The sequence below is a fragment of the Corvus hawaiiensis genome, chromosome 14, assembly GCF_020740725.1.
Source record: "Corvus hawaiiensis isolate bCorHaw1 chromosome 14, bCorHaw1.pri.cur, whole genome shotgun sequence".
In the NCBI taxonomy this organism is placed as follows: domain Eukaryota; kingdom Metazoa; phylum Chordata; class Aves; order Passeriformes; family Corvidae; genus Corvus; species Corvus hawaiiensis.
The window spans coordinates 999,597-1,014,423 of record NC_063226.1 but is presented as its reverse complement, the minus strand read 5'-3'; the positions used below and the strand labels follow the sequence as shown (position 1 = coordinate 1,014,423).

General features: G+C 55.3%; 1 protein-coding gene across 4 annotated transcripts; it reads left to right on the top strand.

Moving 5' to 3' along the window:
• Nucleotides 1-5,201, top strand: ARL13A (ADP ribosylation factor like GTPase 13A). 4 transcript variants are annotated; one of them, XM_048319339.1, is made up of 8 exons: nt 1-329; nt 1,361-1,431; nt 1,501-1,930; nt 2,260-2,365; nt 2,728-2,812; nt 2,895-3,093; nt 3,428-3,529; nt 3,840-5,201. In XM_048319339.1, exons 1-6 carry the CDS (start codon nt 271-273, stop codon nt 2,906-2,908), a joined length of 765 nt encoding a protein of 254 aa, XP_048175296.1. In that variant the 5' UTR covers nt 1-270; the 3' UTR covers nt 2,909-3,093; nt 3,428-3,529; nt 3,840-5,201. The 4 variants fall into 4 exon arrangements, with proteins under 4 accessions (XP_048175296.1, XP_048175297.1, XP_048175295.1 ...); XM_048319340.1 differs by having other exon boundaries at nt 2,895-3,529; nt 3,840-3,937; nt 4,090-5,201; XM_048319338.1 differs by having other exon boundaries at nt 2,895-3,529.
• The last annotated feature ends 9,626 nt before the right edge of the window (nt 5,202-14,827 follow it).

Genomic DNA, 14,827 nt, shown 5'->3' with positions numbered 1-14,827 from the left:
GACTGACTCGCACCCCTGTGATGTGAGGGGCTGTGAGAGCAGGGTCTGGCTGGCAGGTCCGTGCCCGTGGGGTACTGCCCAGAAGGACGGATTTTGTCTCCAGGCTTGGCTTGTGCACACCAGACCGGAGGCAGCAGTGCTGTGCCGTGGGACAGGACAGCCCAGGATGAAGAGAGAGCCCAGGCAGGAGGATGAAGCACAGGCACACGCTGGGCTGCTCACTTCGTAGGTGCTGGAGAGAGGCCACCCCTCTGCACGGGGCTGCAGACCATGTTCCACCTCTTCTCCCACTGCTGGTCGTGGCTGCAGGCCATACAGGAGCCCGTCAGGTAGGTCCCTGTGCCCACTCCCGGGGCTCCTGGGGATGACAATATTTACCCTTGTGTTTATGAGTGGTGAGGGCACCAGTGTGGTGACAGGGTGAGACAGGTGCCCATCGCAGGAACTGTCTCCAAGCTGCTGAGCAAGGCACAGCGTGTCCTCGCTGCCCCCCAGCAGGCAGGAGCTGGCAGGCAGGGGAGCAGGCTGGGCAGGGATGCAGATGCAGGGAATGGTTCCAGTGGGATTCCAGCTCTGCAGAGTCAGCGGCTCCCCAAGAAATCTGGGAAGGATGCACTGAAACACCTGCCTTGTTTGCATGTGTCAGGACACCCAGGTTAATTCCCCCACAACAGCACTGCAAGGAGGTTTATGGTCCTCTCCTTCTAGAGAGGACACCTTACCTGCTGTAATGCTGGAGGTGCAGCTGTGCCACCTCTGCTGCCACGCAGCCTGGTCTGTATGTTTAAGGAAGAAAATGATACTGCAAATAACTACAGTGGCTTGTCAGTGGCAGAGAAAATGTTGTCTGTGTGGCTCCGGTGGATCACATTGCTGGAGACTGGACAGGGCTGTTTAGCAACAGGAAAAACACCTGAGTCCAGGCAGAAGCTCATAAAATCGTCCTTGCTACCTTTCCCTACCTGTGTATGCTCAAAACTTACTGCCAGGGAAGGTGTAATCATTGACTGCATATAAGGAAGAATCATGTGGGCCTGTACATATAATTGCTTAATCCTATATGATATGAGAGTAAATCCTTGCCATAGGAAGCACCTTGAAGGCTTTGCAGTGTGGCTGTCCCATGGTGTTGGGGTGGTTCCAGGCACTTGTGCCTGTCCTCACCCTCTCCCGGGCACCAGGGATTGTCCCTGCACTTGCCCTCAACTCAGACAGAACCTGTGTCACCCTCCTGCCTCTCTCCTGGCTGAAATGTAGCTGCCATGGGCAGGGTCCTTTTCCTGGGGGCCCGCAGTAGTCACTGCTCCCCAGGGAGCACAGCCTTTTTCTGGGATGCTCACCTGCTGTTGTTGCCCCCCAGGAAGGTGACCCTCCTTGTCATGGGGCTGGACAACGCAGGGAAAACTTCTGTCATCATGGACATAGAGAGAGGTGAGGAGCAGCACAACCCCAGAGCCTGCCTCAGATGAGGCAGCAGCTTTATGGTCCTTTCCAACCAAGTGCCCAAGCTTCGAAGGACCAAGACTCCTGAACTACAGCCGCTCTTCTGGGGAAGTGTGCAGGGCACCAGCCGTGTCCCAGGCAGCCCTGGAAGAGGGAGTGGGGATGTGGCTGGGGCAGGAAGGGCACAGGCATGCTGCTGGGCTCCGGGGCAGCTCTCTGCCCTCTCCACACCCGCAGCGCTGGCCGGCGAGGTGCTGCGCGACGCGCAGCCTGGCCAGACCCGCCTGCGGGTGGACAGGTTCGAGGTGACGCTGGTGGACCTGCCCGGGGGCCAGCGCTCCCGCAGCGCCTGGCGCAGCCACTACAGCGAGGCGCACGGGCTCCTCTTCGTCCTGGACTCCGGTGACCTGGCGCGGGTGGAGGAGGCCCGCAAGGTCCTGAGCCGCGTCCTGAGCCATCCCGATGTCTCCGGAAAGCCCCTCTTGCTGTAAGACTGGGTCGATGGGATGCAACCTCTGAGGCAGAGGGTGAGGGGTGGAGTGGGAACCTGTTGCTGGGGTTGTGGGCTGCAGCGGGGGTGTGCTGCCCAGGGAGCTGTCGGGGAGTGCCGGGACATGAGGACCCCAGCAGTGCTTGGGAGATCAGAGCATCCGTGGAGAGGAGCTGAGGAGGGGGCTCCAGTGCCAGGTACGGGCTGGGGCAGTGCTTCACCTAATCGCAGCCAGACCGGGAGACAGCGCGCAGCCTCCTCCGCCGCGGCCCAGCGAGGCACCAGGGGCCGCGGTGACGGTGACGGCCGCTCTTCCCGTGCCCCAGGCTGGCCAACAAGCAAGACGCGGCGGCCGCGCTGCTGCCCTGCGAGCTGATCGAGCGGCTGTGCCTGGAGCGGCTGGTCAACGAGAACCGCTCTCCCTGTCGCATCGTGAGTGCGGGGCTGGCTCCGCTCCTCGCTCCCCGCTCCCCGCTCCCCGTGCCCGCGGGGCTGCCGCCGCCGCTCGGCGCTCCCCGCGCTGATCCCCCGCCCGCCCGCAGGAGCCCTGTGTCGCCAAGCGGGTCCCCCCCGCCGGCCCGGCCCGCGCCACCCTGCAGGGGCTGCGCTGGCTCCTCCGCGTCGCCGCCGCCGCCCCGGCCCTGCCGGCCGCTGCCCCGGTACCTCCCGCCCCGAGGGCCGCCCGAGCCGGCCCGCCCGCCCGCAGGTGGGTGCGGGGCTCCGCGGGCGCCTGTCCCCGTCCCCATCCTCCCCCCGCAGCGCTCGTTCTCACCCCGCTGGGCTCTCTCCCCCAGGGACCGGCCGTCCCCCGGGGAAGAGGGCGCGGGGAAGAACGGGGAGCATCGGGCAGCGCGCCCCGTCTGCCGCCTCCTGCCCCTGGTGAGTGAGCGACACCCCCGGGGTGGGATGGGGTGAAAGAGGGGCTCTGCCACCCTCTCCTCATCCTCCTTTCCCCGCCCAGGAGGAAAGCACTAAGGGCCCCAGGAGGAGGAAGAGAAAGGTGAAGAAGAAGGGCTTGGGGCAGCCAAGCCCAGCCGACGAGCTGGAGGGACCGGGAGTAGGGGGTGACAGCCGTGCAGGGGCTGCCGGGGGGCTGCTGCTCCCCAACAGGGTCGGGCAGGAGGAGCCCGTACCCACCAGGATGGCCATCCCCCACCCAGGTGAGAGGGGACTATGGGGGGCTGCCAGCTCTGCCAGCACCAGCATGTCAGAACCTCCCTACAGGGAGGTTGCCAGGCCTGGCAACGTGGCAAAATGCTGGACCACTGGTCCCTGCCACCTCCATCAGCTTTGCTTGCAGATCAGCTGAGTGCAGAGCCAGGTCAAAGGAGTCCGAAGGGGAAGAGGAGAGACATCTGAGCATCTCCACACGGGAGAATGCATGGAAGCGATGGAGGACTGCAAACCCGCCAGCAGCAGTCCTCTCAGCTGGCTTGGTGACAAAGGCATCCTTGCTCAGGTATGGTGCCTGACATTTTTTATTTCTCCATCCAGCACAGGGCATGAAAAAGAAAAAAAAGAAGAAAATCAAGAACAAAATCAAGTCACAGGAACCTTCTCTGGAGCAGCAGCATGAGGAGGCCTCAAGCACCTTTGGTTGGTATTTCTCAAGACAGATTTTACTGAAGCATCAGGGTTCTGGCCTGCTGGCAGTGTGCAGGGACACTTGGTCATGGGGTGCTTGGTGTGGGGACATGGGCACAGGCAAGTGCTGCTGCAGGGCAAGGGAGGGGCTGTTGTGGAGGCAGATGCTGCTGCCTCTGCTGTGAGGTGGGATGCAGGGAGGCCACATGAGTGCACTGTGCTGGAGCCGGGGGTGTCCCTGCAGCCCTCACTCAGCACAGGTTGCCAGGTGGACAATGGAGCTGGTCCCTGGTCAGTGCCTGACTGCTCCCCTCATTTTCAGATTTGTACCGCCGGGCGATGCTGGCTCTGAAGATGAGGCAGGAGCAGAGAAAGCAGACTTCGGCCATCACCCCCTGAGCAGGGGAGGCACAAAGCAAGGTGTGTGTGCTCCTAGAGGACCCAGACTGCAGTGGCAGCGGGACCCACGCTCATGCGGAGCTGCTGGGGTGCTTGGCCACGGCTGGCAGAGCTGGGAAATGGGTCCTGGGGCATAAACAGCACCATTGTCCCCTGCATGGCTTGAAAACCAGGGATCCACAGGAGTGAGCCAAAAGTCCCTTTGTAAGATGCCTCTCTGGCAGCCGGGCTGCAAATTCATCTGAAAAGGGAACAGCCGGCCCCTTGCTGCCCCCTGTTAGTATTCTGTGGAAGACTCCGCTTAAACCCGGATAAGTCTGTGCAGGAGAGGAAGATCCGAGCAAACATCCCAGGGGGAAAGCCTGTCTCTTGAATTGCCCTATGCCCTGGGAAAGCTGTCTTGGCAGGTCAGGGGCTGATCTGGCCCGTCAGTCACTCCCTGGCTACTGCCTGGAACAGTCTCATTTCCTGATGGTGAAAGTGGGAGAGCAGTCCCAGGTGGTCTGCAGAAGAGCTCCGCCCAACCCTCAGCCACATCTGGCAGGGCTGTCAGGACTCTCTTCACACCCTGGAGGAGGGCAATGCCCGCGTTTGTGCATCCTGCAGCCCGTCAGTGAAAATTTAAGTTCAATGGCAGCTGGTGGCAGAGGCTGCTGGAGGCTCCTTTCCCAGGATCGTTCCTCCTGATCCTGCCATCCCTCCAGGAGAGACATTGCAGCAAATCTTCCCGCGTCACTGGCAGCCCGGCACTCTGCTGCCCCAGGTGGTCCCTGATGTGCGCTCGGCTCAGCTCTGAGACGGGACAAGCAGCAGCGCATCGCGTCCCGACACAACCCGCCTGTGACGGGCCGTGTCCGTCCGACTGTGCTGTCCCGGGCCCGAGCCGGGCCGGGGGCTCGTGCTGCCCGGCTCTGGCAGGGTGCCTGGGCCGGGAAACCAGCCCTCAGCCCTGGAAACACCTTACGTGGAGCCGGGAACTGGGGTAACACCTGCAACAGTGTTAGAATGTGAACTTGCGTTAGTCACCTCTGCTCCCGTGGTGGTTAGTGATTAACAGGCACTGCCTCTGTGGTCCGGGGGAAGGCAAATCACTAAAGCCCTTCCCTTGGCAGGGCTGAAAAGGGAGAAGAAGAGAAACCGTCTACTTTGCCTTGCCAGCCTGCCATAAAGTTCTGTCGAACTCTGCCAGATTCAACTGTTGGTGACTACAGGGATTATTTGTAAATAAATTGTAAATAACAACAGCAGAAGTTAATACTGCCCTGTAAATACAGCGGTTCCAGCAGCCCCTTGTCTCAGCCTGGTGGAGTTCCCTGCGATGTGGGTGCTGGGGGGTAGAGGGTAAAGTGGGGACCTGTGCTGTGATGGAGCCTCTTCTCCTGGGATGGGTGTCCCTGGGGGTCGTGTCCAGGCTGCCAGCCACGTTCCTTCTGCTGGGGTCACAGATCTCCACAGCATCATAGGGAGAGAAACATTAAAATGTATCCCCTCTAACACCACTTCTCACACAGCCACTGGGTTTGGGACGAGGCCAAGCACTCCCATACAGCTGGGACCACGAACCAGCCCACGGCCTGCTCACTGCAGCTCCAGAACCGGGTGGGGAGCAGGAGCAGAGTGGGTTTGGGAGCATCTGGCACGGCCGGCTGCAGCCAGCTCCCGCTGGTGCTCCCTGCAGCTCCCGGCACCGCAGCTCCTTCCAGCGAGCACGGAGTGCCCCGTGTGGCACCCACAGCCAGAGATGTCCAGCAGGACAAGTCCAGCGGCAGAACTGGCTGGGAAACTTTCCTTGGAGCCAGCTGTAAGAAACCTGTCAGGTTGACCTAACACCTTTTCCCAGATATAATGATCTCCAGCCTGTGGTGCAGACAAGCAGTGAAAACGTATTTCAAAATCAACGCCCCTTACCCTGGTGTTTCCATGGGTGTAGAGCACCTAATCCCAGGAGATAATCCTGGTCTGCATCAAAAAGGAATACAACTTTCATCTTCTTTAGAAGGTGAGCAGCAACAACTCTACATTAAGAATGGTGTATCTCAAAGCATCTCAGAAACATCTCAAAAATGAGATCTTGAGATCTATGTGACCAAAGATAAATCAAAATATATTAATTCATGGTTAATCTGTGCCACTGGATAATGGGCTGGGCTGCTCCTGGCACATGTGAGAAGCAGTGGCTGTAGCAGGGGGTGCATGCCTGGGGCAAGCACAGTGGGCAGGGTCTCTTTTTCCATATTTCTCCTTTTATTTATCTTACATCCCAATAGCTGAATAACCGGCTAGGGCAGGAGGTGTCTGGGAGGCATGGTCCTGGTAGCACTGCCTGCTGCTGGGGGTGAGGTAGGGCCCTGCCCAGGCTGGTCCTGGCGTGTCTGATCTGCACCGAGGCCAGGCGTGGAGCCCAGCAGCAGTGCGTGGCATGAGCAGACACCCCCAAAAATGAGATGGTGCTGAGTGGTACCCCCCCATGAATGCTGGGTTTGCTGAAAAGTGCTGGAGTGCCAAATGTGCTGAGAAGCAGGAAGCAGTGCCTCAGCAACTGCTGTGGAGAGACACACATTTTATCTCTTGTGGAGAGTATCAACAGCATTTTCTACAGGGAGCTGGCTGGGTGGCACAACCCTGCTTTGCATTGCTGCACTTGGAATTATCTAGCATACCCTTCTTTTCCAGCTTCCAGAGGAGCTGGCTCAGGAGGGTCAGGGTAGGCAAAACATGGTGCCTGCTCCCACCAGCACTGTCGTGGTGCCACAGCCTGGGCTGGGGCTGCCTTGTTGGAAACTGGTGTGTGAGTCTGCATTTCTACAGCTCTTGATTTTGCTCATTCAGAGACCCACATCTGCCAGCAGGGTCACCAGCAGCTCTCTCCACAGCCTGTGTCCTTCTGAGCCTAAAAGATGGAGAGAAGGAGAGATGGAGGGAGTGAGTCTGCACCCGGCTGAGCTTTGCAGAAGTCGATGTCTGTTTGTATGCTGCCAGGAGGAGATGAAGAGATGTTTGAGCAAATGCCTGTGGGAATACACCTCCCACCTCCTCATACCAGCATTGCTTTGCACAATTGGATTCCTTCCTGATGCTTGTTATCACTATCAAAATTTAAATGTGTGGGCTGAAAGTTGAAGAGTGAGACTGCTGCTCTTCTGTGAAGAGCACTGCTTGGTCACTTGTTTAAAAACACTGCCAAGTCCTCCTGTGTACAGGACAGCACCAACCTTTCCAGGCAGCAGGAAGACCTGGAGGACAGCCTGTAAGAGGGGATCATGTGGGGAGGCTGTCAGCTCCTCTAGTTCCACCCATGGCCCTACTGTGCTTTCTCCCATGTCATTAAATTTCGCTTTCTGCGCACTGGCTGGGCTTAGCCAGCAACTACACTTTGTGTTATAACCCCTCCTTGCTCCACTCTACCCCCAGAAGAGGATGGGGAAGATGATGTTGACTCTGAAATCTTCCCTGAGAGCCCTTGATTTGTCCCATACACATGGGCAGGGCAGGAGGCTCCCCAAGGCAAGCTGTTGTTGAGATGTACAGGCATCTCTCCTGCTGTACATCCACTGTTGTGTTTTTTCAATAAAAACTAAACCATGTGTTTTCCCCATATATATTGGTGTTTCCGGGGGACTGCGAACCATCGTGGATTTCACCACTGTTTCCAGGATTCTGATGGAGACACCCTTTGGCAATCAGCCTTCCTAGCACCTGCAGCGAGGATGCCCCGTGCTCCGAGGGGCAGGACAGGGAAGGTGAGCCTGGTCCTGGGGTGCTCCACACATCAGGGAGCTGTGGGGCGGCAAAACCCCACAGCAGCCAGGCCTGATGAAGGAAAGTAACTCAGAGACAGAGATTTGTGATGTGGGAAAAACATGGCAGTTCTTTGACCACTCCTTCACTAACCCAAATTGATAGAAGAAGGAGCCAGCAAGTGGTTTTTGCAAGCATCTCAGACACTGGAATTTGAACACTGATTTAGGGCAGTAAAAGGAATTAATTGCAAGTGATCCAGGTTAATGGGTGTTTTGCAAGGCAAGTGGAATGGATCACATCCTGTGGGGTGCCTGCAGGTGATTCTCATCCCCCGCCAACCCATCTGTAAATCCCAGCACCTGTTCTGGGGCATATAAACAGCCAGGGAAAAGCCAGTGTTTCCCTGGGGTGTAGAGCCTGGGGCTTGGGCTGGTGAGCGGCTTTCACATGAAGCTCTCCCCTCCCTGCTTTGTGATGAAGGTACAAAAATTAACTAAAATAAATCTTTTACCCTACCACGGCAGTGGCTGTGGGGGAAAGGTGAGCAGCCCCTGCTCCTTGGCTTTGCTGTCCCTTGGGAGGCACTGCTAAGGTGTGGGGCTCTTTCCCATGTTACTGTTGTCTGAAAGCTGGTTACAGTATGTACATACTTAAATAAACACGTATAAGCAAGGTAAGTGGATTTTAAACCTTGGAATGTGTGTTAGGGTTGATAAAAGCCCGGGGTGGGAGGTTTTTTGAGCTCGAGAAGCTGGTTGCTACGTACACTTTCTCCTGTTTGCAGGTTCTACTCTCTCACTAACTTGGGTGGGCTGGCTGCCAGCATGCTCTTGTGGAAGTTTCCTAGCTGAAAAAGCGACTGTTGGGAAGTAGTTCAACATTTTCTTTATATGAGCACACCAGGGTCCAAGTGATTTTCAAGAGATCATTCAAAATATTGTGATATATGTGATAATAGGCAGCTCTCAACACACTGAGGAATGAGTAACCATGCACGGAGTTTCTTTCAGATGTGTTGTTACCTGTTGTAGACCCTCTGTTGTGTTACACTAAAAACATGATCTGGAGTGTTTGCTATCATGTATGCTGAAAAATGTTAGGAAAAAACCAGGTTGAATTCATTGAGAGTAGCTCCCTAAGCTTCTTTTGATTGGCTTGAAAGGGGCTATCAAGACTTTGTAGGAAAGGAGAAGACAAAGGACTGGAAAATGAGAAACTATGAAAACTTTCCCTTTCTATGTTAAATGAGCCCTGTTGGAGACATTGTTGCTGGCAGAAGGAAGAAGGATATAATCAAATTTATTTGGTAGATGTGTTTGTCTTGGGGCACCAGGAAATATGCTGGAGTCTGAGGTACATAGATTTATCATATTGTGTATCAAATATGTTTGCTGGATTTTCCCCCTTCAAAAAAGAAAAAGGGAAATTTCATTAACTGAAATTGGTGTTCTTTCACTTTCTTTTATCACTCTAAGTTGCTGTGAGTTTGAATAGGGTATCTCACACTGAGGGGAAACTGCCTCTTGGGAAAGACAATTTAATTAGAAGGGCTTTTGCTACAGGATATCTCTGGATATGGGCTAAGAGCCAATTTGTTAACCAAAATCTTTCATTTTAAAGTCTGCTGCAGCAATCAGAGCTCAGGCCTTGCCTGTGAGAGAACTTTCACCTTCTTCAGCAGCACTTACCTTTCACTGCAGCTGAGCTTAGTGGGACTAGCTCAAATACCTGACTTGGTGGCATAAATTTTGCTTGTTACCAAGCTCTCATCTGATTAGACCTTACACCCCACCTTCCATGCATAGCGTAGCTGTAGGAGAGGTTTGTGGGGGTGATTTAGGGTTTTTCTATGGGTTTTATTTTGGCTAGGCTTGTTGTTTGTAGATTGCAGGTACAATTACTGCAGAGGCCTGCAGCAATAGGCATCTGAGCTCTGTGCCCTGTTCCAGCAAAGAAAGCTGCTGGGAGAGGGATAAACTGATTGAAAATGCACTTGAGGGGTGGGGAAAAGCATGTGCACGTCCCTTTGTGCGATGGACACCGCAGTGTGGGTGTTACTGCTGACTCAACTCCACAGTGCTCAGTGTGACTCAGAACTTGCCTCTTCCTTCCCCCCAGGAAGGCTGGGGAAGGCCCAAAGAACTCCCTGGGAAGTCCCTGCTGCAGGTTATGCCTTGCTAGAGGCAGATGTTTTGGGCGCAGGTGCGAGGCAGGACTCGGGGAACTGGTGCTGAGTGCTAGGCCCTGCTGATCCGGGGGGAATGGGATGCACAGGCTCCAGGGGATGTCAGGGCTCCGTGCACACCCTCTGCAGACAGTTACTGCTTCCCTCACGGCTGTTTTGCAAGAGTGATGCAATCCCTCCTTGGAACACCCACACACAGGAGAGTGCTTGCTGGCCCCTCCCAGGGGAAACCTGGTTTTTCCAGGCAGATTGGCATGAGGGGAGGATGAAATCTGCACCCTGCCCTGCTGAGGGGCAGTGAGCACTGCCCAGAGGTGTTGGCAGCGAAAGGCCATAGGCAGGGCTCCACCAGAGAGAGGATCTGGGTGGCTTTGGCTGCTTTCAGAAAGTGAGCTCCTGGTCCTGTGCCTGCTGGTCACCCTGTGCTGGCAGGGTAGACTTGAGAGTCTCAGGTGTGCACAGACAAGAATTCTCTCTTGGAATCTGCTGGCAAAAATGCTCTCATTTCTTATAAAACAACATTTTTCACCAAATCAGTGAAGGATCTGTCCTATTCAGGAGCAGTGAAGGGAAAAAATGGTGTCAGCTTCTCCTTGGCATTCCCGCAGTGATCCTGGCATGCTGTGACGTACCTGCAGACCAGGACAGAGCCCTGCCAGTCTCTTCAGAGTGCAGTGACCGCGGCAGCCCTGAGCATGAACTCACCTTCCCAGATGGAGGTGGCCTGGAATGGTTGTTGGGGGAAAGGATTGCCTCAGAAGTGGGTGGCACTCGGCAGCAAGTGCCTTGTCCCGGATCCTCTTGCCCAGTGTGAGGAGCACCCAGTCAATGGGCAGGTCATGCCCTGGCAATAAAGTAGCTGCCAACCTACACACTCGGGTTAACAAGACCTACTTCAAGCTGTAGCAACACCGAGGACAAACCTGTAGTACCTGCCAGGCGGTGGGAAGGACCTTGATGAGAAGCAAATCCATCTCCATTGACTTAATTCGACACTGGATATTATAAAAATCCATAAAATATTTGGAAGACGTGGAAAGCCGATTGCATGTTTTACAGACAGCTCTTCATCCTCCAAGTGGCCACACGATGGCAGAAGAAGCAAAGAACACTACAAAAATAAATGTTTGTTAAAAAACTCCCCAAACCCCGCAAGGCGGTGAGGGTTAGTGTGTGTCCCCAGGTCAGAGGGGAGCCTGGCTCCCGCCTCCTGCTGTGGTACCTGCCAGGGACTGAGCTTCAAAGCCTCCATCGCCGTGAACAGTCAAAACAAAGGTTTTCACAGGACATGAAAACTATTTTGTGAGAGAACTTGAACACCCAAGGTGTGAGGTGTTCAAGGCCATCCCCCGGGTCCCTCTGTTTGTGCCCTGCTTGCAGTCTGCTGAGCGCTTGGCTGATGTCCTGGATAATTCATTTTTTGTGCTAATTGAAGTGGCGACGGATGCCAACCAAGCTGTATCGTGCAAAATTCTCCCTCGGAGGGGGACCTGCTCCTTGTGGTCCCCTCCGCGGGCAGGGCATGCCCGGGTGCGGGACGGAGTCCCCGCCAGCTCCGTGCCGGGCAGCGCCTGAGCCTCGGCTGTTCTCCGCACGGCACCGCCTGTTCGTGGCTTTAACAGGCGCGTTAAAAACAGATTTCCCTTGTAAAGACCTGTGAACTGATACAATTGCTGTCAAATCAGCAGCGGAATCGTGCAGCCTGTTCCAGGCGGTGAAAAAGCCCAGTCAGGGTTGTTTGCTTCCTCTCTGCGGGGCTGGTTTCTGCTGAGACAGGGGTTTCGCTGCCCCGAGGCCACTGTGTCAGCAGCTCACGGGGGATGACAGCTGCCTTGATTTCTCCAGTGAAGTCCTGCCTTTGGCTGTTCGGGGTTAAGTAAGGAGATGGGTGGATTTAAACAGCCTGGTTCACAGCAGGATACTATGGTTGTGCTCTGGCTGAGTTTGGGAGACCAGGCACTCACCTGTAGCTCTTACCAGCTGTGCTTGGATGTATTCCACCAGGGCGCTCCCTGGAAAAGGGTCTCTGTCACTGCTGGCAGTGCATTTAAAGCTAATTATCTAATGTTTAATTCTGTATCACCATCCAAGTCTTGCATTTTGTTTCTAATCCCTGCAAACTTTAAAAAAATTAAGACATCAGCATTTCAAACTGAAATGGGTAGGGGCTGATGTTTGCGTGGCACAGGAATTGTAAGGACACGTACAGATGCATGGATTCTCTCTTCTGCTCATGGGACCAACTCTCTTTGTGATCAATTAATGCAGGTGAAAGGTGAGGAGCAACCGTACCTGCAGGAACATATTGAAGAGAAGAACAGCTATCTTTCTGTGGGCCAGGTTGCCTTGGCCTTTGGAAACATGCAGGTGCCTAACCCCAAAGGCTGCAGGTTCACTGGGCATGGCTTGGTCTATTCAGCACCTACCACAGAGCCCTGCAACAGGAAAATGTCTGAGAACAACAGCTCCCTCTTCTAGCCAGCACAAACAGGCTAGAAAAGCATCAGCAGAGTACCCAAAAAGCAGTGCAAAAGCTGCAGGGTAACTTTAACTGGTCTAACTTTAGTTCTCTGTTGTTTTGTGGGGGAGGGAACTCTGCAGCCAAGCTGGTTAGGCATTATATTAAGATGTTTAACATTGCCATTCATTTTTTTTAAATGCCTGGCATTGTTTTCTGGTTTCCTCTGTTGTGGTTAGGCCTTTGTGTGGAAAGGTGAGCAACAGCACAGCTGCATGGGGAATAGTGGGCAGGTTGCACTTGGGAGTCAGATGAGTGCTGGCTGTGCCCTCGGCAATGCTGCCTGGCTCAGCAGGGATGTGGGAGCCTTCACCGATCCATCTGCTGCTGCCCTGGGAGAAGTGGGGTTAAAAAAACCCTGTAGACTCCTGCCTGTCCGACACCTGACTTCTATTTTGGTGCTGGGGCAGGCGTTCTGTGCAGGCTTAGATATGTCACACTGTGTGAAACTGCCAGACAGTGGGTGCTTGTGTAGAGCAAATGTGACTGGGTTTAGCCTTAGTAAAACCAATGTGATGCTATTCTTGCTTTAAAAATGTGGAGTGAAAAATCCCTGTGTGTTTTCCAGGTCTCTGGAAGCTGACAGCTGCTCTCTAGGCCCAGTTGTGGTGCCACAAGGTGAGTTTTGCTCAGTTCCCAGAAGAAGCTGACTTTAAAACGGGAGTGATGCAAGCTGCTGAAATGGCAGTGGCACCTGGGTGCTGGGGTCGAGCAGCTGCCTGCTCCTGGAGAGGTGCTTGGAGCTGTCAGCAAGGGACAGCACCAGGAAAACTCCCTGCCCTGTGCTGTTGCAGAGGATATTGCTCCAGAAAAGGCTGCTTTATTACTAGGCAATAATGAAGCTGAAAGCATAACAAAAACCTAGATTTTGTTAGGTTACATCTTGTCTTTCTCAATTTTGGTGGTTTATATTTATTAATATTCTCGTGCTCTGTGCTTGCTCCCTGGAGGAAGCATTTCAGGCGAGTTTAGCGTCCTCTCTGGCGTTATCCCAGCCCCGGGGAAGGAGTGTGTGTTTAGCCTGTGTGCTGCAGGAAGGCTGGAGGCACCAGGGAATTCCGGGCTAAGAGGCAGCAAAACAGCCCTGGGAATAGGCTGGTCTGGCTGAGCCACACATGGCAGGAAGAGTTTCAAGTGGGGAAAAGTACCCAGAGGCTCTAAACAGCTTCTGTGGTCAGTCAAGTCTTGGGAAAAATGCTCCAAGGTGTGTTTATGTTGGCTGCTTGAGCACGGTAACAGCGACTGGGCTCCTGCACCAGAGGAGGGGACGGCTGTGTGCCTGCAGTCCAGAAAGACAGCCATGCCCTGGGTTGCACCACCAGCAGGTTGAGGGAGGGCGTTCTGCCCCTTATTCCACTCTGGAGATCCCCACTGGCAGTGCCATGTGGAGCTGTTTCAGAGGAGGCCATGAAGATGCTCTAAGGGCTGGAGCATCTCTGCTGTGGTGACAGGCTGAGAGAGTGGAGGGTGTCTGGACTGTGGAGGAGGTGGCTCTGAGGAGGCCTTGGCGTCCCTTCCAGTGCCTAAAGTGGATGCAGGATTGCTGGACAGGGGCTTTTAATGAGGGCATGTAGTTATAGGACTGGGGGATGATGCCTTGGGCAGGTCGCACAAGGGGTAGCAGCCCTCTTCAAACTGAGAGAGAGCAGGTTTGGGTTAGCCATGAGGAAGAAGTTCTTCCCCTGAGAGTGTTGTGGCACTGGCACAACAGGTTGTCCAGAAAAGGTGTGGATGCTAAGGCCAGGCTGGATGGGGCTTGCAGCAACCCGGTCTACTGGAAGGTGTCCCTGCCGAGACAGGGGTTGGAAGGAGATGGTCTTTAAGGTCTGTTACGACCCAAACCGTTCTATGCCAGTGCCATAGCAGAGGGGTACCGGCACGGAGGGCAAATCGCACACATGCAGACGGTGGGGAAGGGGCGGGGCGGTGGGTGTAACAGAGCCCGGGGTGGGTGTAACAGAGCTCAGGGTGCGGGGCGGTGGGTGTACCAGAGCTCAGGGTGGGTGTAACAGGGTGCGGGGCGGTGGGTGTACCAGAGCTCGGGGTGGGTGTACCAGAGCTCAGGGTGCGGGGCAGTGGGTGTACCAGAGCTCAGGGTGCGGGGCGGTGGGTGTACCAGAGCTCAGGGTGGGTGTACCAGAGCTCAGGGTGCGGGGCAGTGGGTGTACCAGAGCTCGGGGTGGGTGTAACAGGGTGCGGGGCAGTGGGTGTACCAGAGCTCGGGGTGGGTGTAACGGGGTGCGGGGCAGTGGGTGTACCAGAGCTCGGGGTGGGTGTACCAGAGCTCGGGGTGGGTGTAACAGGGTGCGGGGCAGTGGGTGTACCAGAGCTCGGGGTGGGTGTAACGGGGTGCGGGGCAGTGGGTGTACCAGAGCTCGGGGTGGGTGTAACGGGGTGCGGGGCAGTGGGTGTACCAGAGCTCGGGGTGGGTGTAACGGGGTGCGGGGCAGTGGGTGTACCAGAGCTC